This window comes from Dermacentor albipictus, chromosome 4 (genome assembly GCF_038994185.2).
Source record: "Dermacentor albipictus isolate Rhodes 1998 colony chromosome 4, USDA_Dalb.pri_finalv2, whole genome shotgun sequence".
NCBI classification, from domain to species: Eukaryota; Metazoa; Arthropoda; class Arachnida; order Ixodida; family Ixodidae; genus Dermacentor; species Dermacentor albipictus.
The window spans coordinates 115,612,733-115,640,264 of NC_091824.1; the positions used below are offsets into that span (position 1 = coordinate 115,612,733).

General features: G+C 46.6%; 1 protein-coding gene across 3 annotated transcripts in view; it reads left to right on the forward strand.

Moving 5' to 3' along the window:
- LOC139059304 (dopamine D2-like receptor) overlaps nt 1–27,532 on the forward strand; it is a 461,415-nt gene that overhangs the window by 417,772 nt on the left and 16,111 nt on the right. For all 3 annotated transcript variants that reach the window (XM_070537507.1, XM_070537508.1, XM_070537509.1), the window contains 3 exons: nt 6,310–6,419; nt 18,709–19,186; nt 23,441–23,716. In XM_070537507.1, the coding sequence (XP_070393608.1) occupies nt 6,310–6,419; nt 18,709–19,186; nt 23,441–23,716 (864 nt within the window). The remainder of the gene's footprint in view (nt 1–6,309; nt 6,420–18,708; nt 19,187–23,440; nt 23,717–27,532) is intronic.

Below are 27,532 nucleotides of genomic sequence, written 5' to 3' on the forward strand. Positions count from 1 at the left end.
TCCAGAGAGACCTGAGCATTCTGGGACAGGCCCTGATTCCCTGATTCACCTCTCTCGAACTTCTTGCCGCGGGCCGCAGCGTCCGAGTTGCTGCCGGCCCGTAATGACAGTACGTCTGATACTTGTCGCTCACCTCCTTGTATAGAATGTAGAATAAAACACTCCCAAGTTTGGTCTTCATCCTGAACTCCGTCCTTCAACCCCTACAGTACGCAGACGACATCTGTATATGGACCACGAGCTTAACGCGCTTGCAAGTGCAAACGAAGCTGCAGCGCTCGGTGTTGATAACGTCGACATACCTGAACAGTCGCGGCCTGCAGCTCTCACCGGAAAAAAGTGTGTCCATGGCATTTACACGGAAGTCAATGGCCTGCTACCCCGTTATGATTGATGGAAAGAATATACCTTCAGTAACACACTACAAGTTTCTCGGAGTCATCATCGACCGTGACTTATCTTGATCGAAGCACCTCTCCGGATTAAGGAAAAGGCTAGACAGCTTTACTCAGATCATTTGACATATGTCTGGAAAATCATGGGGCCCATCCAAGTCATCTCTTCTGCAGCTCTACCAGGCACTTTTTGTTGGTTACTTCCGCTACAGTGCGCCTGTACTTTCTCGGCTTAGTACAACTGCTGTACGCACACTTGAAAGTACTCAGGCTCGCGCACTGAGAATTTGCCTTGGACTACCACGATGTGCGTCTACTTGGGGCATGATTGCAGAGGCACGTGCGTGCCCAGCTCGAGTTTATCTGCAACATGAGCCATTGCGAGTGCATCTAAGGCTACTGACCAGACACAGGAATCATCCACTCACGAACGTCACAAGCGTACGGTCTGTGTCTGCCTACTCAGAAGCCGTGTTGTCGCAGCAAGACTTATTGCCGTCGGACTTCCAACCATATGACATACCCCAAGTTCCACTCTGGACGATGGCAAAGCCAACGGTGTGTCTCTCAATCCCTGGAATAACGAAGAAGTCGAAGATGCCGCTTGCTGGGCTCAAGCATTTCGCGCTATCATACATTGCTTACATGTATAGATATTACGAACATGTTTTTACAGATGGTTCTGTGACACAGACCTCTTCTGCGGCGGCGTACACGGTGCCAGGAATGGGAATCGCACAGCGATTCAAGATAGGACACAGGACGTCGTCTACAGCAGCTGAGTTGACGGGAGTTCGAGAAGCAGTTCGCTGCATACTGCAACAGAGTCTCGAGAAGTGGACAGTGTTCTGTGACTCAAAACCAGGGGCCCTATAACGTAAAACTATTCCAATATGTTTCTATTCCAATTTCCTGACGTCAAATTTGCGTAACCACCGACGCAAGCACCGGGTGGTCACCGATAGGGTTGTCTGAACAGACCAATCAAACGCTCTCCTCGTTCATAGGAGGTCCCTTTTGTTTGCCTGAAAAACGAATAACATTGCCTACACTGAGCGGCTTGTTGTATCTAATTGGCTGACAAGAGGCGAGGAGAACGCTCAAGTGGAGAGGGATTCACTAGGGCAGAGCCAGTGCACTGAAAACCGATAACCGGATGAAGAGGGTGGTGCCAGCGTCTGCGATTGGTCGGCTTTCCCTTACTTAGCTTGTGGTGGCTGGTCGAAAATCGCGGCGGCATGAAACGGAAGCTTAACAATGAAGCTAAAATTGACCCTCAGCAAAGAAGAGTTGGCAGAATGAGGTAGTAAACGTGTCGAAAGTGCTTGAAAACGTTACACGGCCATGCAAGATGTTTTATTATGCGCAAATACACCCATGCTCTCCGGCAGGTGCGAATAGCCAGCGTCTCAGCGATCGGCGGCAGCTATCTTTTGTTCCTTTCGGAACGGGGCAGCCTGCGGCTATTCCGAAAAAAATTCAGCTTTGTTCGGCATATTAATGCATCTTTATCGCGTACACGTCACTTTGACGCGGTGAGTTCGTGCGGTTTTGTGACGTCGCGTGACAGGTAGGTGAAGTGGGTGCAGCCCGAAAACTTTTTACCAATAGCCGAGGGCTAATGGCGAAAAGGGGTCGAATCAGAAATAACTGTTTTTCTTTTTTCTGTCAAATCATGCATAATCAATGTGCACACATCATATCAGATGGGGAGGTATTGCGGTTTTTGTAACGTCGCGTGACAGACAGGTGAAATGGGGGGTGGTCGAAAAAAGTTTTTGACCAATCGCGGAGGGCTGATAGCAGAATTGGAATAGAAAAGTTTGGAATAGTTTTACGTTATAGCGCCCCAGCACTGCAACTCATCAGCAATTATATGAGTGAGAGAACGGCATATAGTCCTCTGGTGCATGACATCATGTCTCTACTTGCTGAGGCGTCACACTCCGGGCATACCATCGTGCTGCAGTGGATTCCTGGCCATTGTGGAATAGCTGGAAACGATAGGCTGACGCGGAAGCAAAAAAGGCGCACACTGACGGAACTATTATAAAAATTCATTTTTCCCGGTATGACATTAACGCCTTGGTCCATACCTCCCTTAAAACTTCTACGGCTCGACATTGGGACAACCCCGAACATCGACAAGAGCGCCTTCATAGACTTGACGCTGGCTTACAATTCCGGCTTCCACTTCGGTTGCGGAGAAGCCAGGAAACACTCATTCATCGATTACGGCTGGGTGTTGCATACACCCACCGATACCTTCACAAGATTGGACAAGCACGGGACCCTGAATGTAGCGTCTGTCACACTCTCGAGACAATAGCTCACGTAGTTTGTGTGTGCCCTCAATATGCAGCCGAACGCTGAAAACTCAAATCAATAGTTGACAGCTTGGACTCCTGTCCCTTTTCAGAAGAAAAGCTTTTGGGCGCTTGGAGGAGTGTTCACTGTGCCCAACGTGCCATAAAATCGCTTTTGAACTTTTTAAGTGAGACTGGTCTAGACGATCGCCTTTAGAAGCTGTCAGACGTGCAGTCAATACGAAATGTGTTTGCGCAATAACTTTTTGGGACAATATTACTTTTTGTATGGACAAGATTACCGTTACGTGTATGCGCGTTCACTGCGCACCCGCATATTGGATAACGTGTATATAGTATCTCATTGTACCATAACATAATCACCCGCCACCTACCTTTCCCTGTATTTCCCACTTCCCCTTTCCCCAGTGAGGAGTAGCAGGCTAGAGACACGCTCTCCAGGCCGACCTCTCCTCCTTTCTGTTCATTAAAATCTACTCCTCCTCCTTGCGACGACACCGACTGTAGAAATGCCACTGTAGTGTCCATATAATTGCTGTCGCAATAGAAGATGATTAAACGACTGAAGGTTGTGCAAGTAGAGGTTCACGTTACTAAATATTAAAGGTCACCCGCCGTGGTGGCTTCACGGCTATGGTGTTCTGCTGCTAATCACGAGGTCGCGCGGTCGAATAGCAGCCGCGGCGCAATGCACGTGTCCCGTTCATTGGGGCACGTGTTGCAGATTCCCAGGTGGTCAAAATTAGTACGGAGTCCTGCACTGCAGCATGAATCATATTCAAATAGTGGTTTTCACACGCAAAAACCACAGAATATAATTTTACTGTTTAAAAGTTACAGTTCGCAGTATGCCGAATGGGCGTAGTTTAGAAGTTCCTTTTAGCTGCGGTCACATTTTTTTAGAGCAGATACGCCGTTCCATCAATCAGCACTTAATTGAGCGTAAGTGTTCGCTGACCTGCGGGAGTGTCATCCCGTCTTTCATTGCACTGTTGCAATCGCCAACATGCCTCAAAATTTTCGGACGGTATAAGTTTGTTCATACACAAGAGCAAAGAAATTCGCCTTATGGTCCCAGCTTGGTATATCGTTAATAACGCCAGCACATGGGCACGCCCTCGACTTCGGGTATTTTTATGTAATTAGTAGACAGTGCTAGCACAAGCGTGGTTTCATACGCGGTGATGCCAAACACTAACAATGCGAGCAAGTAGTTGCATTGGCTGTGAGAAGCGTTTCTTTAGCTCTTGGTGTCCCTGGTGAAAGGCGGAGATGCATCTGAGCAGCGGTAGGGACCTGCGTTGGAAAGCCAGTTCGAGTTTCACTGAGCCCGTGTAGTTCGCGCACGAGCGAGCGAAGCCTTGTGGAGGCACCTGTTCTCGACAATGGCATTATCAGTGTACAGTGGACACCATGGCAGGCCGATCGGGTAGCGTCAACACGCACTGTCATTATCACAAATTCCGCAGTGATCGGGTATCCACTGATACACGATGCTATGTCCCCTGTCGATTGCGTGGGGGAGAAGTAGTAGGGCGTCTGCGACTCTAGCTGTCCCTGAGGTCCGTGATGGAACAGTGACAGAAGACACTCGAGAGCAGCCGTCGCTTGACAAAAGATGGACCACGACGGTGGTGATTCCCGATCAATGGCCTCCAGAGCAGCATATACAGCTTAGAGTTCCGGAGCCATGCGACTTCTGCGCCGACTGCGAGTCGACGTGACGTATACAAATGCCCAATCGCTGACATATGCACTGAACAAACGATCATGTACTGTATTCTGATTCACAATACTTGCGGTCTAACGCCACTTAGGTATGTGACATAAGCTATATGTCATGAATAACAAATAGAGGCGTCTTCCTTAGTTAATACGAACAAGCTAAGCGCATATTTGTAGTATACTTCCGTTATAATCACAGAAAGCCGAACAAGTTGGTAGGGATTCATCTTGAAAGAAGGTTATAAGAGTGTTGACATGGACACAAGAGAAGAGAACCCAACAACACAAATGCCGTGTTGTCGTTTGTGTTCTGTGGTTCTCTTCTCTTCTGTTCATGTCTGCACTCTTATACCTTCTTTCACTTCCTTTATGCTATATGTTGCGGCGTCAACATAAAATTAAGCTCAAGAAGACATTCATGTGTGTCACCCGGAAGTATGCCAACGTGTAATTTTACTTGCCTTGTCGTTGCGTTATGATTTGTTGTTACTTCGTATGTGTGTTTTCTAATTGTTTGCTTTTGTACTTGTATTTATTTTGGTTAGGTCCGAGTTAATTTCCTTTCCCTTGTCCTCTTGTAACTTCAATGCTAGTCAAGGAGGGAAGGTGTTGAAGGTCTGAAGTCAGCGCCCCTCGATGATTCGAGTGCACGATGGCAGCGCGAAGGAAGAGCCGTTGTCCGATTAAGTGACGCTTTATTCAAACGCCGAAGCGTCTGTCCGGGTCCAAGCCCGAAGCTCCGCCCTCCGCCACACAACAAAACAGGATTTTTTAAGCCCTCAGTTGTACAAAGGATTCGCAAACCAGCCAATCATTGGTTGTGCTATCATTGTAACCAATAGCACAACCACTTTCGTGCCGCACACGGCATTGGTGGAAACAGTGGCACTCTTTAGAACACGCCAGGGGATAGGATTTCTCAAAGACACGTGCCACCTCCCTCTCCCCTACGTTGGGCTGCGAGTATCGGCCCCTGATGTCTTCCCTCTTTTCACCTGCAACCGGCCGTCATCAAGGTGTTGCCGTCATACAAGCTGCCGAGAATGTTCCGCGAAATCGCGATTATTAACTCCATATCCGCCGGACAGCAGGCTACCCTGCCAGTACTGAGAAATCTGTCTCCCGCGCAGCTGTGTGCCGGTTTGCTTGAAATACAAACGTCATAATTGGGACCCGATGGCAATAGCACATAAAAGCATTCCTCGGCCATAGCCGGCTAAGTGATAAAGCTACCGCCATTTTCACGGGAATCCTTAGCAGGCTCAAGCGGATGGCAAACATCAAAGCGGCTGGGCAGCGTCGCGTCGCCCAAATTCCGTGACGGGACATTTGGGGAGTGCGTGGGCATTAGCGGTGGCGGTGACCTCAAGCACCCCCCTTCTTTCATCTTCACGCTCGTCTCCCCGAACGCTCCCCTTCAGCTCGGCCCTTGCACCCTTTTGTTCCGAGTGGGGGTGCCGTTCTAGTGCCTTTTCTACGGTGCAGCCACTAATCCGCTTTCTCTTCACGCGTGAGTGCTGCCCGCGTCTCCTCTTCGCGGAACCCAAATGCGTGCCTCATTTCTGGTTATTGGCCGATACAGCAGGTGTGGGCTCGTCCTACGCTTTGCTGTTGCCGCCTAAACTGGGCCACAAAATAACAGCGAGGTCAAGTGCCTAATCTCAAACTGACTGTCGGAATAAAATTTCAGTTGGGAGGCAACGCTTGTGTCATGTACTCCTATCTTTTGCCCTCTGTACTAAGCCGAGTGTTTGTTTCTGTTTCGTTCCCATGAATGCCATCTAACTGATTATACTTGTAGTCTTAATTTAAGTCTTGGTGCAGCTCTTGCTCTCGACTTTAACGTTTTTGCACTTCCGCAGGTCAACGTGGACTGGGAGCTGAGCGAAACGCTGTGCGACTTCTACATAGCAGTGGACGTAACCTGTAGCACGGCTTCCATATTCAACTTGGTCGCCATCAGCATAGACAGGTGAGTCAGAACGCCGCATTTTATTTTGCGCATACACCTTTGTGACCTTCATCAACTTTTGACATCGAAGTATGCGATGGGTTTTGATAAACACTGGTTTTATTTGCACAAGACATCAAGTCGTTTAAAAATTCAGGCAGCTGTGAAATCCTTTACGGGAGTTCTATTTTCTTATTTTTTTGTTTTGTTTTGTTCGAAGCGACTGTGTGGTCCGTGTCCGACGTAGACGAATTTAGTTGGTTTAAACTACTAGTGGAAGGTGTTGTTCTTGCTGCTGCCAGAATATTATCCAAGCTATTAGTGTGTACGTTTGTATTTCTTAGAGTAATTTTCTATGTATCCGATTATGGAGGGCATGATTCCGTGAGGGCACCCACATCACATGTTTCCTTGCGGATTTTATGGCGGCATGTTGTAGCTCACAAGCAATAAGAAAGTGACCGCCAAACAACATTGACGCCGAAGGCCAACATGACCGAGTAAACAATGTGTTCATTCGGAAAGCCACCCGAGTTCATGTTCACATGTTAGGATTGAAGGTTAAGTTGTGAAAAAAATATTTGCGGGACAAATGGTGTTGTCTGTCACGCTACCAACAAAAGCACAACAGCCAGGCTGTTCCCACTCGTATGTCTAAGATTTTAATTGTTCTATGCAGTATATACACTTATCAGTTGGACGCAGCGGCAGACACAAAGAAAGCGGCGCGTTGCCCAAAGGTCAGCATCCGACGCTATTGTTATTATTGTTAGAAAGCGGCACTGCTTAATCTTAACATGCGTACCATACCTTCCTTGTAAACATTTTACTCTCTAACAGATATCTTGGCAGTGAAAATAAGTATGAGACCTCTTTTGCAATAACAATTAAATTACCTAAAGAACGGGCGACAGCAGCTTTCTTTCTTTTCTTTTTTAATGTGTCCACATAGGGGCTGCCAACTTCTAAGATCTTCAATTTCGTGCGCTGCAGAAGCGCGAGAATCTGTCGAAAACTAAGCGCAAATTGTTTCTCGTTCTTTTGGCAGACGTGTGCGAAACGGAGCACACTCAGCATCGATTCAATTCGGATTTTGGAACCTCTCATGACAGAATTAGATGCATTTGCTAGCCACGCTCTATATGTTTTTTTTTTCTTGCGTGTGCAAATATAATTAGTATATACAATCATAGTTTTGAGAACGAAAGTTACAAATAACTGCTTTTTTTATTATTCTATAGCCAAATTATATCACTTTTCTTCCCTTGGTGTCTTCGTTTATTTCAAATCCGAAGATGACGTGCGCACTCCTGACGCGCGTGTTTTCGTCGTTATTCGGCGTGTTGGCGCAACGAGTTATGACGAAGCAAACGCTCGCACTACGCCGCGAGGTAACGAACCACGCGCAGCGAATTCCTCAGCCTCACCAATCGCGTCGTTCCCGCGCCGCCAGAAGCGGGCACAATTTACGTTTGGTACGAGGAAGCAAGCAAACAAGCACACACACACACGAAAAGAAACTCTAATCTGCGGCTGCGGTCGCAATGAGAATTTGCATCCGAAACCGCGGTTGCAGCATCAGGTGAGCGGAAGTGAAGGAAACACCCCCGAGTAAAAAAAAAGGGGGGGGGGGGAGGGGGGCACTGATGACAAAAGGGTGTGAAAAAAAAAAAGAGGAACTCGAGAGGGTAAGTTTTTTATAGAAGATGGAAATTCACTTTGTCTCGTCAGCTTGACGGCCACGCCGAAGCGAAATTCAGCTGGCGCCAGCGAAAATTTATTGCTTCCTGACGAATTCGCAAATATGCTAAACAGTCGCCGCACCAAACGGAGCGAGACCCCGCGGTCGGATTTGAAAAGTTGCACGGCGTTCTTGCGTGCGCATTCGAGTGGTAACGTGAACGTTACCGAGAGAATAAGCGCGCAACCAGAAACGAATGCAAAGAGAGCAGAGAGGAGGCGTGCGCAAACATTACTCCGAAGTATCACGACCCTGTTGTTTTGCCATAATCAGTGATAGTGAAAGGACATGAACATACATAGCGAAGAAAACGACAAGGATGCGACAGTTTAACTAGATAGAGAATTCAGAAGGGAGGGTAGATGCAATCCGTAGCAGGATTGTTGCCAGCGCTTGGTCGCGATATCTAACGACTCTTTTTTTTCTTTCCATCCTTTTGGCTTTTTGTCAATCGGTTGCATTAAGGGACGCCTCCACTATGTTTCCAGGATTGGCTACTCCGCGAGACCGATGATAAATCAACAGAAATGGAAGGAAATCGTTCCTCCAAAATAGGGCCCTATATTTCTTTTCTATAGCGCCGCTAGTAAACGCGTCTTTACTTATGCTGGCCGGTATTCAGAATAAAGTTCTCAGGCTACGACTGTTCATGACTTGATTTCAGCGCAGAACACCGACGTGCGGAAAGATTAATGCGAGCGTTATGACAAACGCACTTCCGCGCTTTACGTTGTACTCACCCCATCAACACCGGCCAACTCGTCCAAATCGCCCTCCTACAACTGTTCGTAAGAGCAGACGCAGACAAGTCTTAGGGAAGGCGGTTGCCCGATTGCCGACAGTTGCGAACTCAACGCTTTGTGAATGAGGCACATTAAGCGCGGAGTAAGGTAAAACCCGAGTGGGTCCAGCGCTACCTATCACTCATGTTTTGCACTTAAAGACTGTTTCCCTGTGGCCCGTGACACCGGTGTCAGTGAAGTCAAGGACCCACGTCGGCTCGCCTACTCGTTCTGTCGTATCGTTTACGACTGCACGCAGTGCATGTGCGAACAGTGGTGCGTTCGTTATTAAGATTAGGTTATTAAGATTTGCGGATTTTGACTATGAAAAATTGAGGTGGCACTGAGCTGCTCATTTTCAGTACTGAGAGCAAGCTGTCGTTCTACCCTATAGGTAATTTTCTCTATGCAAATGCGCGCAAAAGCCCATAGCTCATTCAGAAAGCAATAGCTGAGCCAATATCACCCAAGTTATGCGTTTATAAAAACGGTGCTTCTAGCTACTCATAGAAGAGAAAGGTAGATTTTGGCAGTAATCAATTTCAGAATAATTTGCAAATATTTGCATTTTTTAAAAGCGCGGGACCGGCAGTTTGCCAACCTCTTGGAGCCCTAGAAAAGCAACAAGTATCGAAGTTCCTAAGTTACGCCGGATCCACCGCTCTATGAAGACAGAATTGGTGCTCGGCTTTAATATATACAGGGAATTCATATCTGTAGCTTTGCGGGACTTAGGAAATGGTGCTGGTAGTTTTACGTGTGTCATAATTTTTCAGTTTTGTTGTTATATCAGATTTAGTGAAGAGAAATGATGATTTGGTTCAATCTGGCACGGCTAAACTTGTGAGGTAACCTGGTAATATTAATTATTTATAATTTGAACGTCGGGCAACAAGATAAAATACTTTCAAAGCTTATTTGAGGAACAAGTTGAAAGTTCTCCCCCCATGTGGCCACTCTAGTTTAGCCTGTATTATTAATTGCAAAAAGAAAAACAGGGAACTTTAACAAATTCAGTGCGCAGTATAAACGCATACAGCAGAACTTAGCTATAGCGCGCATATGAACAGACAAATTCGAGTTGTACCAAATGCAACACTACACTGTCTTGCAATACCGTCACTGTGAGTCATCACTCAATAGAGTTGCCATTGTCACAAAGGTGGTGAGTGACTAGTTTTATTTTTTTTTAATGGTACCAGAGCATTGTGCTTTCGGATTTTTTTTTTTTCATTAAGGACCTACGAATGAACAGCTGACTATGTAAAATGATTAATTCACAATGCAGTATCGTCAGCGAAGCGCCTCAGATAAATAAAAAAATAAAAGAATACTGTAGTTTCACTTGCAAAAACCACAATTTAATTACGAGGCACGCCGTAGTGACCAGCTGTAGTTATTTAACGCTCACCCAAAAATCTATGTACGCGAGAGTTTTTATCCGAATGCAGCCGCCGTGGCCTGGATCGAACCCTCATCCACGCGCCCTCATCCACGCGAATATTATATATATATATATATATATATATATATATATATATATATATATATATATATATATACATATATATATATATATATATATATATATATATATATATATATATATATATATATATATATATTCTCCGATTCACTCTGCCATAAAGGACAAACAGTAAGGAAGCTTTTCTATTACATTCCGTAGTAATTCAACGGAATTCATGCTTGTTTTGTACGAAGCATCCGAAGGCGCAGAAATTTTAAAAAGTCACGTTTCTCGTAACGAACACCGACTTTTGCAAGCGGTCGTCGTGCCTTTCACCGCCGGGCCTGCGATTTTCTTCGCAGTTGCTTCATGCATTGGAAGACAATTATTTTGCGATCGCGTAGTGTTAACCAAAATGCTGCGAAGGGCAAAAAATATAAAGTAAAACGCAGTAAAGTAACCACACAAATGCAATATAGTAGGTAGGGCTGAAGCATACTGATATTGCCTTGATCTACTACTGAGAAGACAAAGGCGCAAGAAAAATTCGGAATGTAAATAAATGATTCTCTGCATACTACTTTCTGTAGCTGTGTTTATTTATTTTCCCCAATTTCAGAATCAGGGCATGGAGACTTTCCTTGCATTTACTGTCTCGGTAGAGGAATGCGGTGGCAGACATTAACTAACAGGATAAGACATAAAACACCCGTATTTTTTTTTCACAGCTGTACGCAGTTGCGACAATCCCAGCAGATCAAATTGAGCTTCTGGTTACGACAGTTCTAGCCAACTTCCGTTATTCCAGCATCTTAGTTTGACTGTTTGGAAAACTCCAACTCGTGAAAGTTTTGAAATTGTCCGTGGTTTAAGGTTCCATAGAGCAGCTAATTATGTCGAATTTTTTTGAGCGATGAATACCCCATTATTCGTACTGCGGAACATAGCTGCAAATTTGGTTGTACCTTCGCGCAAGCCATGCAAGTCCAGCATTGCTTGATGGCTACCATTGTAGCTTATGCTGTGGATTGTCGGCTACGCTCCGCTGTAGCCAACAATCAAGCTACTTCGGTACGATACCAACTGCAGCCTTACACTACTATTGCGAAGTTCTCCATTGCTTGGGTCCAGGATGCCTAAAACGCAGCACATCTGTATGAAATGACATTGCGAACGAAAATGTATGCTTAAACGTGCGTCACCCACAGTGGCTGACGTACGTTTAAGACAGGGCAGGTTTCTCCAACCTTTCGCACCAGAGGAGGAGGTTTTAGAGGGCAGAAATAGTGATAACGAGTGGCTTTTACAGACGCAAATAGTCGCAGCTCACATGGAAACGAAGGCATCCTTTACAGAGTTAATGGTTCTCGTTGACGCAGGTGTAGCACCCACCGATATTTGAGTGCACATCAACGATCGGACTCTTAATTGCCATATTTTGTGGTTTTGATGACCAATCTGTTTCAGGCCATAAGGTTCTAGTGCCTTGGAATTTAAAATTGCACTGCGAACAACGAATGCGCTCTTGAGATTTGTAAGAGAGAGCCGCCTCCCCTCCAGGATCTGGAACTACAAACAGGCGCCTCGGCATTATGAAATGGGTGCGATGTGTTCGCAGAACATATATGCATATCGCACGTGCACCATCACTGTACACTATAATCATCGTCCGCCATGATTTCGTATACCCTTCTCCCGACGCATAGCAGGAGGCCAGAGACAAAACTCCTCCAGCCGGCGTCTCTGCATTTCTCACATAAGGAAATGCAGCAGATGCATCGTGTCCTTTGGAATCTATATACACTGAAGATTTCCGTAAAATCACAAGGAGTGCTTCCTGCGCCATTTGATTGGGGTTACCCGACCTCCCCTTGGAGGCGCAGATGCGACCGTCTAGGCAGTAGCCACGCGCCGCAACGCATGCGCAGCGTGAGGCTATTTCCACCGGTGCCCTCTCTCCCGTCTCATTGCGGCTGTCCGCATCGCGGCTGCATTCGTCCTCTCTATATCAACGGCCAACGACCGCCATGCGCAGGCTGGCTTCACCCCTTACCTTCGGAGGATGCGGGCGAAGTAGTGTGAGCCATCGCTCGTAGATGGCGCCGCCGTCCCTATCCGCCGTCCAGCTCTAGCGTTAGAAAATCAGGTGTTACGATATTCAAATAAAACATTAAACATACGGTGGCAATACAGGGCCAGGAAATAGCTCGAATAAAAGGATATAAATACCTTGGCATAAGGATAAACGAAGGGAATAGATATATGGAAACAGAGGAAAAAACTATAACAGTAAAGAGGAAGAGAAATGTAGCCATAATGAAGCACAGAGCGCTATGGGGAGACAATAGGTACGGGGTCCTCCGAGGTACGTGGAAAGGTGTAATGGTTCCAGGGCTTACTTTTGGAAATGCGGTTGCTTGCTTTAAATCAGGGGTGCAATCAGGACTCGACGGGAACCAAAGGTCAGTGGGTCGCCTCGCATTGGGCGCTCACGGGAAGACTACAATTGAAGCGGCGCAGGGTTATATGGGCTGGCCAAGTTTTGAAGTGAGCGAAGCTCACAGTAAAATTGATTATGGAGAACGACTGAGGATTATGGAATAAAGTAAATGGGCTGGAAGAGTGTGGAAGTATCTGTACAGGGAAAACATTGATTCAATGTGGAGGAAAAGAACTAGGAAGCTTACCAGGAAGTATGCGGCCTGTAGGGTGAGCAACACAGCAACAAAGAACGTCAAGCGGAAAGTCCGAGGGGCTGAAATACTATCATGGGCGGCGCCAATGGAAAAGAAACCTGTAATGAGTAACTACTTAAGAGGTAAAAAGGAAATCAGGAAAGAAATAATTGATGATAACTCAAAGAGAGGCTCATTACTTTTCGAAGCGAGGTCAGGATGCCTTAGAACACGCACCTATAAAGCAAGATATAAGAAGGAAGAAGAAGCATGTGCTTGGCTGTGGTAAAGCTAAGGAAACGACGAAGCATGTTTTAATATAATATGAAGATATCTGCTCAGACGTCGATTTAGGCACCACTGGCCTCCTTGAAGCCCTTGGGTTCACCGAGAGCAAGGGAGAAGTAAACATATCCGCAATAGAGATTAGTAAGAGGCATTTTGAATATTGGTTGGAGAAAAGTAGGGAAACGAGAAACAACGGAGGCGTACAAAAGCATAGTTCGCAATAGAGGATCAGAAAATTTGGTTATGGGAATTCATCGCGTGTTTTCTTTTCTTCTTCTTTTCTTTTTTTACTTAGGCAAGACATTATACAGTATAATAGCAAGAGCTTGGTGGCGCAACCCACTGCCCCATTCCAAAGGGGACGCTCACAACATCCATCCATCCAACAGATAAAGCCCCTTAATCTTTCAAAAGTAGCGCCATTCTTACATCTTTCCACCACCCCGGTCTACCCGGCGTTTTCTCCTCGCCGCCTTCTGTCGCCACAGCCTCCTTCGCTCCCCCATTGGCCAATCCATGTCACGTGAAGCACGCGTTGCGCTTTTGTGTATTTTTTTCTTTCCAGCCAGCTCCGACTGCCATTGTCGACCTAGTGCGACGAAAGCACGCGCACGCCGATTGATCGAGTGCGTTATAGCGGAGCATTTCAAGAGTGTTATGGACGAGAAATTCATTGTGATGCCGTGGTGCTTCGCCTTCGGATGCCGCAACCGACAAGGCGACTGCAAGATGCATTTTTGTCGACTATCCGGCGAGCGCAACGCACAACGAAGAAAATCGCGTACGCATAGCATCGGGCGGGCCGATTTCAAGAAGGCTTGCAAGAAAAGCACGGCTTTGTGAAGTGCCACCATTCTTCATTGCCTCTTCTTACCTAGTTTACGCGTGCCTCTTTAAAAAAGTGCTTGAGTATGTGTTCATGCTGTGCGCTTTCTTTAGCGCGTAGCTTGACCTTTTTCGAAAATGCTCACTCTGTTTCATGGGAGTTTTGTTTTGCCACAAAAGTGCTCGCATGTGCAACAGGCGTGTGACATATAAGCGACTTTATGCAGGGTATTTTTTTCGGCTCCAACAGAAGTGAGCAAATTGTCGACGCTTTTGAAAGGCTCATTACGGCTTACGAATGCAGTCGTTCAGCTTATTGTACGCCCACATGTGTTGGTTTGTGGTGTTTAACATATGTAAAGTCCCGAAGAGGCTAAGCCTACAAGGGAGGTCGTAATGGATGCCTCCAGCTAACCATTTAGGTCACCTGGGGATGTTTAACGCGCACTTTGACCATACAGTACATGGGCAGGTAAATTCGTCGTTGGCATTCTGTAGTTCACCTCGCACGGGCGCGGTAGCGCCGCGTCAGAAGTTGGTGCCTGGGCGTGATTGTATATCTTTAATAGATCTTATTTACTAGCTGTCACAACGTGTCATTATTTCGTATTATTAGCGGCGCTTGCAGGACAACAAAGCGGCAACGGGAACACCAAAACCAGAACCAGGGCTGTTCCTTGGGTTGGGGCTCACCGAGACTTGTGCGTGCTAGGGGGTTATAAGATCGGCTGTCCGCTGTCGCGTCGCGTACAGCCAGTTTTGTGTGCGAACACTCCCTGCGCTGCCTGCTTTATTATAATCTCAGGTGCTCCCGTGAGGCTTCCGTTAGCGGTTACATGTTCCCTTCGGGAGCAGTACTTGTAAAAAAAAAAAAAATCTACCGTCGCGACGACAAAAGCACACCTCTACGAAAAAGGAGCCCCGCAACTTCTGCAACATACCACTCCCATGCGAGAAGTAATTACGGAACGTCAACGAAGAATGTGCCCACGGGCTTCTTGTATTTCGCCTTTATCCCGGCTGCTACCGGACGCGTCCTCGGTATTAGATGGATGAGCAGCGGATACTCGCACGTTGTGTGTGCAGGATTATTATAGAACAGAAATAGCGCAAAGGACCAGAGGCCCCCTGATAAGGATAAACACTTTTACTGCTTAACTTTAACATTTTCATGCTTCCGATTAAGCAAATGAGCAGCGCATGCGTCATATGCACTGTGCGTTGCCTTCCATCTCCTGCGAAAAATACTCGCGTGGTTTTCGATTATGGAGCGCAGACGGAGTTGCCATGGAAACTGCGCGTACAGCAGCTATGTAAGTTTGCATCCCAGTACCACGACAAGAATTAGTGCATGTGTTGCAATTCGCTTTCATAATTAATCCTTTTTCCTTCAGGTTTCACTGATTGTGCCAACCTGACAGTTCAGTTGACTGTGTGTATTTGTGCTGTATACTTTCCTTGTCTGCAACACCGTGATAAGCGCCTTTATTAAACCCACATGAGGACTGTTTGGTCCTACAACCCTATTGTTCTCTCTGTTTCTATACACCCTGCGGTGGCTTAGCGGCTATAGTGTGTTGCTGCTAAGCACGAGGCCATCGGATCAAATCACGGCCGTTGCGGTCGCATTTCGATGTAGGCGAAACACAAAAACGCCCATGGCCCGGGCATTGGGGGCACATTAAAGGACCCCAGGTCGCCCACATTAATCCGCGGTCTCCCATTGCGGCGTGCCTTATAATCAGATCGTGGGTTTGACACATAAACCCAAGAATTTTTTTTTCTGTGTCTTTTGTGTTCGAGTTATAGGGAGACTGCTTCCCTATAAAAACTTAAAACCCAAAAGAATACAGACGCACGCACTGTACAGGTATAAAATTAGCCCTTCAATAAAAGTGTTACTGGTGCTAATGGGAAAGGGGGGGGGGTAATTATTTTTGTAACCTCTGTTCATTCTTTTTTTCATCACGTTCGTTCCTTCTAAAAAATTTCAGCCTCTTGCATTGTGATAAATAAAACAAATGAAAAAAAAAACGATTTAATATGCTCCGAAAGCAACCGATACGTTGTCCACATCAGCCATACCGCCTACGCGTGAAAATGTTGCCATTGCCGTCAGAACCCGTGCATCAGGTACACACATCTTTAAAAGACGCAGAGCAGAAGCGGCACAGCACAGTTGCTAGGAATTGCTGCCGCCAGACAGTTGGAATCTTTCACGCGCCGACCGAACAAAAGTTCATACTTTTGTGCATATCGAAACCACCATCACATACTTTCAGGCAGTCTTGACATTAAACTCTGGTAATTCGCGCATGTTCGAGCACATCACGTGCATGCGTCGCGCTTCAGCAACGCAAACTCTATACGTGAGGATGCTTTACACCTGAAATAATGGTGCTTTTCTCTCGTCTACTGCGAAATTAGGACACGGCATTATTGAGAGGTCAGTTACTGAACGATGAAGCAAACTTTCGTCTCAAGAACTCGTCCGGAGGGCTCGAACGTTGTTTTCCGCGGATTTGATCCGATAGCGCCTTAGGCGTCGTTTGCTACGGCAGGGTCGGCATAGGCGGCGCCACTGTCGAGGCTGTGCCGAGCGGGGGTGTGGAACGGATGAGGAGGGAAGGGGTTGGCGCTGCCTTTAGACATTGAGCTGCAGAGTCCGAGCTATTCGACGAGAACGCACGAGCAGCAGCTGCATTAGCGGCAGGTGCAGGGTGGTTCGCAAAGAAAGCTTCGCTTTAAAAATTTCTGTCTCTCATCAGTGCTCAGAGGGCATCGTGCAGCACCAGCTTTCTAGTACTAGTAAGGAGCAGCACACGATGACATTGTCAGTTAAGGCAGGTTCATCTCAATCTTAGTCCTGAGCACCTATTTGAGGTTGCAGTACCTGTATTTCAAGATCATATTATAAGAGTTCTCATAGCAGACGTTACGTCGGTAATCCTGTAAAGGATGCACCACTGCATGCATAGTTTGCAAACGGAGGTGCCCACTTTAAACCTTTACTGCTTTTTCGTGTTTTTGTCGCAGGCCGCCGTATTACTTGTTTTCTCCTTGCTGCTTTGAAATATTGCATATATATTTTGCAGCTTTGGGTGGAAGTTTTCCCATAGATATTAAATTTAATTTGCTCCGCAATTGGATGTTTAACCTGAACAACTATCTATTCAGGTTGCACAGTCTACTGGAAGTCCTTCGGATGTTCTATTGAATGACGAATAAGCTATTGAGGGATCGTGAAGTTGAAAGAACTAGATAGTGAAAGAACTCGCAAATTTTGAATTATTTACGCCAGTTGCTGAGTGCGGAAAGATGGAGCAGGGCCCACTCAATCGAGTGCTGTCTTCATTCTTGCACGCAGAAGCAAAACAAGAACCGAAGGAAATCTTTGCACACAGTTCCGCCTTCCGGGAGGCCGTAAATATATTTTTACTATGCAGTTGCTGAAAACTGTGTACATTGAGGCAAGAACGCGCGCAGTCAGCTCGCATGTACATACATAGTATAGAGAACACCAGAGATGCGACTGCAGCTAGTTGAATAGAATAACAGCGGCTGCGACTAACTGGCGGCTACATCTGAAAGTCCACTATATCTCGGAGTACAAGCACAAAAACCATTTTCTTCTGCGTACGATTGAACCTTACTGCGCGGACTAAAATATCAATTTAAATGCCAAGGTTTAAACGCTGTAGAACGGTTCACACACACACAAAGAAAGAAATGTACTGATGCTCTAATCTAAAACATTTAAAAGTTCGTTGCGATTTCGCATAACAACTAGTGAATAGTCTGGTTAAACAAAGTTAACAAATCAGAGAGAGACAGAGAGAGAGATGAAAGGAAGGTAGGGATGCTAACCACTCAAGAGTCCAGTTCGCTACCCTGCGCTGGGGTAAGGTAGAAGGGGAATAGAAAGAAGACAGAGAAAGGGAGAGATGGGGTAGAGAGGCGTGTACGAGCATCACTACATAGTCAAAGACGCTCAGACAAGCCAAACGTTCACAAAAACCACAGAAGTGTCTTTAGTGCCTTGTGAGTCGATAATCGGTGGGGATGGGGCTAGTATTTTCTGTTCTCCCAGAAGACGATCATCTAGTTTCCTGAATGCGTGTTCATAGATTGTCTTTGTGCGAGGACAGTGGCACAATAGGTGGTCATTGTTCTCGCTGCCGCAAAGGTCACATGCAAGTCTGTCAGCCATTCCTATTATTGATGAATAAGCTTTCCTGAAGGCAACTCCCAACCACAACCGACACAGAGGAGACGCTTCGCGTCGGTACAGTCCGGCCAGAGGTATAGGAGTTGCAGCGAAGGGTCTGCTTCACTGCATTGCAGTGGAGTCTGCGCAGTCTGGCGCACCTTGTTATGTGCAGTGTTCCGATCAGCTAACGAAAGTTAGCTGAGTGTAACGAATCAGAGGCACGAAAATTTCCAAGATGGTTTGGTTGCCTCCTTTCAATTTCGATGTAGACGCGCGTCGCTACAAATCTTTTCTTGCACGCCCTCTTTTCCTGCTGTGCAGGTTCATTGCCGTTACGCAACCCATCAAGTACTCCAAGCACAAGAACAGCAAGCGCGTAGCGCTCACCATCGTGATCGTGTGGGTCGTGTCGGCAGCCATCGGGTCGCCCATCATGCTCGGTCTCAACACGTCCCCACAGCGGGTGCCGCACCTGTGCATCTTCTACAACTCGGATTTCATCCTGTACTCGTCGCTCAGCTCTTTCTACATCCCCTGCCTGGTTATGGTGTTCCTCTACTACAAGATATTCCGCGTCATCCACGAGCGGGCACGCAAGGCTGTGGCCAAGAAGGAGGCCCGTCTCAAGGGGCTCGTGCTCGAGGGGGGCCCGCCTCCCATCGCCAACAATACGGTGCACCGGGGTGCCGTGATGCTCACCACAGGTGGGGGAACAGGGGGCGGCGCTGCTGGCGCGCAGCCCATTCAGGCAAGCCAACCCCCGCCGGGGGACAACAGGAACGGAAGCAAGAGCCTCCAGGTGAGCCTCATTGCGCAGGAACGGTGTCGTGCTGATGGGGAATGTGACGAATGTTGAACGCGTCAGCGAATGAGAGCCAAAAGCTGATTGTATCTAGTTCTCGCTCTTGAGAAAGAACCAACACAGACAATACTTCACATTGACATTACCAATTTGTTACATATGAATATCAGTCCATGGGCATTGCACAGAACTGTTATTCGCAAAGCTTATCGCTTCGTCTGCACAATGATGTCAATAATTTTCTATTCACTACTGAGTTATCCTCATCTGAGGAGCTCTTGTGTGTTTGGTGTCAATAAGCAGCAGCGAACGTCAACACGGTGTCTACTGTTTTGTTAAAGACCCATTACGTAATGCTTCACCAGAACATTGAGCAGGAGTGATGTGCTCTGATTATTTAACTCTCCTAGCTACTCTTTTCTCACACTGTGTTCGTATCAATCGCTCAATGATGAACTGTGCCTTTACCGTGCTGAATTTTGTAACTTAGCAGACGAAGCACATAGGGTGTTTCAACTTAAGTAGTGGGGATACACTTACGATAGGTGCTTACATGGTGGCTTAAATAGCTAGTGATGTTGTATATTACCTGTGACAGCATGGGAAGTTTCGCCTATTGAACAGCCCGCTATCTCGAAATCGTAGCTACGAACGAACGAGCAAACAAACAAACAAACAAGCAATGAGACAAACAAACATTTAAACAAAAAAATATGAGTTATGTACCCTGGTTGCTATCCAAGAATCTGTTTGGCAAGCTTTCGGAAGTACTAAAAACCTAAAACCTTAGCGTTCTTACCGTTTGGTTAGAATGCACTATGCTCGGTATCGGCGGCCCAAGAAAAGTGTTAGACACGAAGAAATCCAGGTCCGTTCCCCGAAACGTCAAACACTTTAAAGAGCCCCTCAACAGGTCGGGCCATGTTGAGCCGACAAGCACCGCGCATACAATCTGCGCTAACGATTGTGTCTGCTAAGTATTACATCACTACGCGCCGTTGAGACAGCTCATATTCCAAACCAAACACCGTTTGCCCTTCTCCTCGCGGGCACCGCGCTCCCAGCCGGAGCATCGACGCGGCTACGTAAATTGGAAAATTGTTCAATACACGAAATAAAGGTTAGAGATATAATAAAAGACACAAACTGAAGCTCTGCGTGTTTTTATTTTAATTCGCATCGTAATAAGAGAGTTGTACATCCGTTTCGTCTGCTTGTTCCCACGTCGTGCAGCCGCGCGTGCAGACGACGAAGCTATGCCATTTTCTACCGTGTTCCGGCGCGCGATCATGCTGTCTGCCTGAGTATTCACGTAGGACTGACTTATACCACTAGTCAGGTGTTCTCGCGCACATCGTGCAAAATCATGCGCTGTGCGAAACGAGACAAACGTAACTCCTCGCGCAACTGCTCACCTTAGGCACCGCGCAGCAAGAAAGTGCGGAAAAAAGAAAACACGAAGGCGGGGCTCCATGACGTTAGCATCACGCGATCTTCGAGCTCTTGCATGGGAGAACGTAGAGAAGGAAGCTCGCTTGCGGACTCCAGACGGCGCAAGTGAGCAGAGTGTCTCTCTTGGCAGTGGCGCTCGCCTCCTGAAATCATGGGTTCGCGGCACTGAAATATTTCTCTCTCTGCTATTAATGCAACCAATTTGAAAAGTTCTTGCCGCAAAACGCTGCCTAGAGGAGGCGTAACAACTTCCGGCGTATAACCAAATTTTGCAACGTTGCCTGGTGAGGGGCCCTTGAAAACGCTAAATGACAGAAAAATATATATAGAAAAATATATAAAATTTGAAGAAAGAGAAAGAACAGAAGGATACGAAAGGCAGAGAGGACATCCAGACGAGCGTATGGTTCGCTGCCCTACGCTCTGCAAAGGAAAAGGGAGAATAGAAATAGGAATCAGATAGAAAGCTTTCACAGTCTCTTATAGACAAAGAAATACACTAAATACAAAACAATGGACACGAAGTTGCGAATATGCAAATTATGCGTAATGTAGAGTCGTCGGTGGACCTGAATGCGACCAGTATGAGTAGTCTCTACTGATGCTGAAAAACATCAGTGCGTTGTCCGTCTACACAGCCGCATTCCCTGCCACGTTGTTCCCAGCTTCTAAACTGTCTTAAAAAAAGAGGCACTACTATCTACTGTACGGCACGTTAGCCTTCTTTGACCTATCATGTGTTTAGAGGTGCAAAATGTTTACTGTCTACAATGACCAGATAGAAAAAGACCTTCCGAAAAAAACATTACATTCATGTGGTTCTCGTGCAATAAACAGCAGGTAACAGGTTGGTGTTTTAATACAATCTTGCACCAAGTCTTATCTGAGAGGTTGATGGTCGTCCTTTTGAACGCATATCGTACAGTACGATCGAAAAGGAAGAAAGAAAGAAAGAAAGAAAGGAAGAGAGAAAGAAAGACAGAAAGAAAGAAAGAAAGAAGGAAAGAAAGAAATATTGTATATTCTGCATTTTTATAGAATTACGTTTGTTACGCATGCGCAGCACGAGTTGAATGACGATGACTCGCCTACTCTTCCTTCCACTCTCTCTTTCAGCCCGTTGCGAAAAGTAAATATTTGCGCAGGCTTCAATAAACATGTCGTTGACAGTCAGCGCTGGTCCAGTACTCCTCCGCGTCCGTGTTCTTTCTTTTTTTTTTGACGATGTTTAAAATGAGCTTTCTTGTTGTACAAAGGTGCACGCCATGGGCAAGAAATGATTATTTCGACGGTGACATTATTTAGGCGAAAACCTCAAATGGCTTTCGCATTCGCCATTGACCGTTCGGCGTTATGGCACCAAAACCCACGAACATTGGTGGGAGTCGAATCCACGACCTTTTGTGTTAATGAAGGCGAATCTAATTAAGGCACAGTTAATTAAGATTGAGGTAATCAAGGCAGCAGAAAATACGACCTTGGTTTGACTCGAACCCAGACCTAAGGCGTTAATTAACGCCAAGGTAAATAAGGCGCATTTTATTAGGATGCAGTTAATGAAGGCACTCAAACTCAATACTTTTTGGCGGGATTCGAACCCATTCCCCTTGATGTTAATAAGGGTGAAGTTGTATAGGGTATGGTTGTTTAAGGTACAGGTAATTAAGGCACTCGAACCCAGGACCTCCGGCGGGCGAGAATAAGTAATAGTAAGTAACAACACATTCGAATGAGAAGGTCAAGTAATTTAACGAATATCTCGTAGGTGCTCAGGCTTTCGCCTTCATCGTCTTTAGCGTACGCTAAAGTAACTGTCAACTTTTTTGGCCTACGTATGCTTAATTTTACCATTACCACGTCCCCCATCACTATAAGGTCACTACAACATTCTAATACGAAATGCAGCACCGCGATTCAGTCAATGGTCACTTCTAACACAGAGGAATTTCACAGAGAAAAATGTGCCGCTTTTGGGGGTGATGAGAAGCTCTCTGTGCTGCCATTGTATTGCCCATACAAAGGTTTTGCAAGAACTCAGTCATGCATTGCGTGAGTCCGCACAGAATGGAACATGCGTCCTTCGTATCCACGCTGTGGAAAGAGAAAGAATGATTGAGCACAGCAGGCCAGCTGAAAAGGCCACGAAGGCGACCGCCCATGCTTCATTTGTGCTGCACTTTCGGATACAGCGATTTATATGCTGCAATGCTTACATACTTTCATGCTGTGTTCAAGAAGAGAACTTACAATGCAGTGAAGGACCAGAGGTGGGGATTATGGGATAGCGTACATGAAACATTTGCAAGAATTTACCGCATAGAAATGCAGAGGTCAATGAAAAGCATTTTTCACACGCACAAATACTCTTCCGAAGGCTTCTTTGGTGCATTTCTTCATGCGAACGTTGGTTTCGACAATCCAGCTACGTCACGATGCAGCAGTTTCCCTTTTACACTTGACGCCTTTTAAAGGGAACGTTTCTATAGCTTTACCCCTACTTTGTTTGGACGACTGTACGGCCGAGAAACCAGGGGGCCTGATCCCGAATTCAGTACAACAGAAAATGGTGACTTGGCAAGCCGACCAAGTGCGTGATTTGTGACCTCGCATGGTGGTTTGCAATGCTCGCTCATCGTGGAGGCGATGCAACGGCGAGGCACACAGACGCCTCACAGCGTAAGTGTCCACAATGGTACATCTCAGCGGGTTTCCTCAACCGCTGAGTTTTTCACGTTTCGTGTTCATACTGCTCGCGTTTAGACGGGCACAACGTTCACACGCAATACCACGACGGCACAGGTGAGCTCGGTGGCGCCGGAGCCCGATCCTCTGACGGCCAACACCGGCAGCGGCAGTCAGCCGGACGAGGACGATTTCGACGACCTGCCCACCGAGGCCGGCGGGGACAAGTGGGCCGAATGCGACGAAGAGGAGGCCAGCTTCCTGGCGGCGCACAGCGCCACCTCTGGTAGCGACCCGTCGTCGCAAGCGGCGCACAACAGGAACCACGATTCGGGCTACGTGGACTCCAACGTCGACGAGGTCCACTTTCCCCGCCAGGAGCGGTCCAACAAGGTGCGTTCGCAGTGCACTTTTTTCTTTTGCGTTCGTGCGACGTCTTTGACACTGCGACTGCCTTAATGACCTACAACTATGGCATTAGAGCAGAGTGGTGGAGAGACACCGACAGAAAACAGAAAGGAATGCGCTTCGAAATATCAACAATCACGTTTTGCTACTCCTGGAAATTATCGCAAAATATTTGTTAAGGTCTTTGAAAGAAAAAGTTTCAATAGAAGAATTGTTAAAACTACGAATATTGAGAGCTGAAGAAAGAGCATACTTCAAGGTTTTCAAATAGCAGCTCCCATAGGAACAGCAATGCTTATTTTAGTTTGATTGCCGTCGATTACTAGTTTGAAGTTAACATAAAATGCAATAGAAACTAGCTGAGTAGTCAGTACTTCGAAACCAATTTACTACTCGTTCGATGCAACGCTCTCTAGCAACTGGATAATTGATACCCCTTCGCCTTCCGATGGTAGCGGGGTGCTTCAGAACTAACAATAGATCGTGTGGTCGCGCACTTCCACTGATATGCATGGACAAAGTTTGAGTCTTTAGATCTTTGTTTTTTTTTCCACGCTTGCACATGACGTTGCCGAGTAGATGAAAAAAGAAACACTGTGCTACAGCTTTAAATTGCTGCCATCTCCTAGAAACATATCAAGCACTGGTATACAGACAGATAATTGACTGCACAAGTATTTTGCAAACCGCACTTTCAACTCATACGACTACGGTAAGAACAGATCAAAATGTAAAAATAAACATGATATGAAAATTAATGTTTTAGTAGGGCCAGGAAGGCACCACATTTTTCCTTTGGGTCATAAAACAAAAAAAGTTTTATACCCGTATATTTTCAACTGAAGGTACTTATAGCTGACGTAAGAACATATTTCAATGTTTCCAAACAGCCATAGAGGAGTAGTGGTTTGAAGGAATCGAAGCATTCAACGGTTATTGGTTCGATTTACCGCTAGGCAGGCAGGGACGTTCTTGGTCATTCATTACAACCAATAAGCAGTTTTGAAGAAAGTCTATGACAAGAACAAGCCTCTATGATAGCACAGCTGCAAGTTAGATAAATCGTCTTCGTGGTCAAAAACAAAAAAGTCAAAGCCCTTTTCGTAAAGAAAGATGGCTGAATGCGGAGCTTCCGCCGAATGCAAACTGTCTCGAAGTCAAAGTCCACATCCAACGACCACGAAAGGAACCCAAGAGATGTTGAGTAACCCTATGCTATGCATGTTATGTGATTGCTTGTTTATGATCGTATGATCGTAAAGAAAAAATGTAGGGTTTTACGTGCTAAACTCACTTTCTGATTATGAGGCACGCCGCAGTGGGCGTACCCCGCTAGTTTCGACCACCTGCGGTTCTTTAACATGCACCTAAATCTAAGTACAGGGGTGTTTTTGCATTGCGCCCCTATTGAAATGCGGCCGCCATGGCCGGGGTTCGATCCCGCGACCTCGTGCTTACCATCCCAACACGATATCCACTAAGCCACCACGGCGGATGAACGCCGAACTTGAATGAAGACACATTTCATTAAGATTCACAGCCTTCATATTATGCACCCGCTGGTTACACGTATACACTCACACGTATACACTCACACGTATACACTCACACTTTCACGGTCGACTCTGCATTTGCACAGTATTGCCTTGTAATCGCTGTGGTAGGCGGTGAGAGGCGTGACGCGCATAACGCAATGCAGATATATACAGTTCGTCTGGGTAGCGTGGCGTTGAATCTCCTTTTTTTTTTGTGAAAAGGGCTTTGATTTTTTTTTCCAGATCCTAAGACAAGCCTGTGCTCACGCGCACTTGCTGTCTGCAATAGGCAGGGAAGCTCAGTGAATCGCGACAGGGGTGGTTTTATGCCTAGCAGATGCAACTTGCGCTTCCTGTGAACTTTGTGCGCATGCGCCACTCTTGCTGTGCCCGTCGCTTCACGCCGTTATAAGGCACTGACCGGCCGGCCCGTCGACGCTGGCGTGGCACTGCGAATGTAAACTACAGTGTTGTACGCAGATGTGTAGGTTGGCTTTTCTGCAGTGCGTTTTCAACGTTCACGGCCGAATCGGTGAGAAATAGAAAGCTTCGCTTCAGAAGTAGCAGTCAGTCGTCGTAGTCAACCTTACGATCCTGCAGTAACGCCGAGTGTATAGGGCGTATAACGAATCAGTGCCGGCCCTTCCTGTCACCAGTGTACGCGGTCTGCATGTAACGAAATGACATGAATCAGATCCGAACCCAGGCTTCTAATCGTTATTTTGCTGTAGCAACGTAAATGAGTGAGCCAGCGCCCGGGGTTGCTGGGCGTGAGCCGAGTGCCTTTGTCTTCTTTATTTCAAACACTGCACATCGCTTTACTCCAGCAGATTTAGAGAGAGAGAAAGAGAATAAGAAAGGCAGGAAGGTTAACCAGAGGTAGTTATGGTTTACTAGCACGCAGAGGGGGTAGTGGCAAGGCTACAGAAACAGAGAGAGAGAGAGCTAAAAGAGATGCGAAAGGCAGGGTGGTTAACCGGAAGATAGATATCCAGTTTTTTCCCCCTGCACTGGGGAAGGGGTAAGGGGAGACAACAGACAGTCAAAGCACGAACGAAGAAAACCGCGTTCACATTCTAGCAGTAGTAACGGGATGAAGCAGCGTTATATGTCATGGTAGAAGCGTGCAGCTCAGGAACTTCAGCATAGCCTTATGCGCGGAGGGTAGTCTCCTTTCACTTTCTGTTCTAATAGAGGAAGATTGTCCAGTCTGTCAAGAACTCCGCACAGTAACAGCTCCGCACAAGATCTTGCCTCTCGGTACTATGACGTGGACATACACGAATGAAGTGTGCAAAAGCAGGTTTAATTTACTCACAAATATCTCAAGTAGTGTCACCACTCTTCTCCCAACTAGAGTAAGTAATAAACGAATACACTTCGCTCACGACAGTATACTCCAAGCCACCCGTGAAATCGTGAGGACGCGTGCTTGCTGAAATAGCACTAACGCTTTCATTGCGTGCTTTCGGAAGCCGAAGTGGCGTTTGCAGGGCCACATTTAGCATGGTTAGTGTCACATCCTGCTCCGAAAAGACGGTAGAATAACGACGCCGTGTCCCGTTGGTCGTAAAATGTTCAACATGTAATAGCTTTCTCTAGTACGGGAAAAAGAGCAACCGCATAACATATCCGACGACAGCGGACATGTAGTCCCAGGCGCATCGCTCGTTCAAGCCTCGCACAATAGCTGTCCGCGGCGAATTGCCCTCCGAGATTGACGCTCAATAAGCTCTGCGCAAATGGCTTACATGAACGAGGGGTGTGCCGAAGCTGATAACACCTTTTCTCGCTTGTTTCTTTCACCTTGATATCTTCCTGCCGTGCCTAGCGACGACACAAACTTCCTCTGGCATAATAGAAACACGATGTTTACGCTGTTGGAGGTAATAAAGAGCGTTCTGTGAGATAGCCATAAGAAGACGGCGCTTTTGGCACCTTAGTGAAGTAAACAGCGGCATTGCAGTATACTGTCAAATCAGCAAGCTGGCGGGTGCGGGCTTTCAATTATTAAATTCCTGTACAGTATAACAAGAAAGTGGAGCCTCGTAAAACCCACATTCCTGCGGAACCGGAGCAGGAAGCCAGTGCTTGAAAGTAGATGCGGGCGTTGCACGTTGTGGCACAACGATTGTTTTCTCGGGTGATGTGGTCCCTAAGATCCCTGGCGTGATGCCATCTGTGATAGCCATGCGAAAGCACGCAGCAATATAGGTTGCTCATTTCAAACACTCTTGCCACATGACGGTCGGATTCACGAACCGTG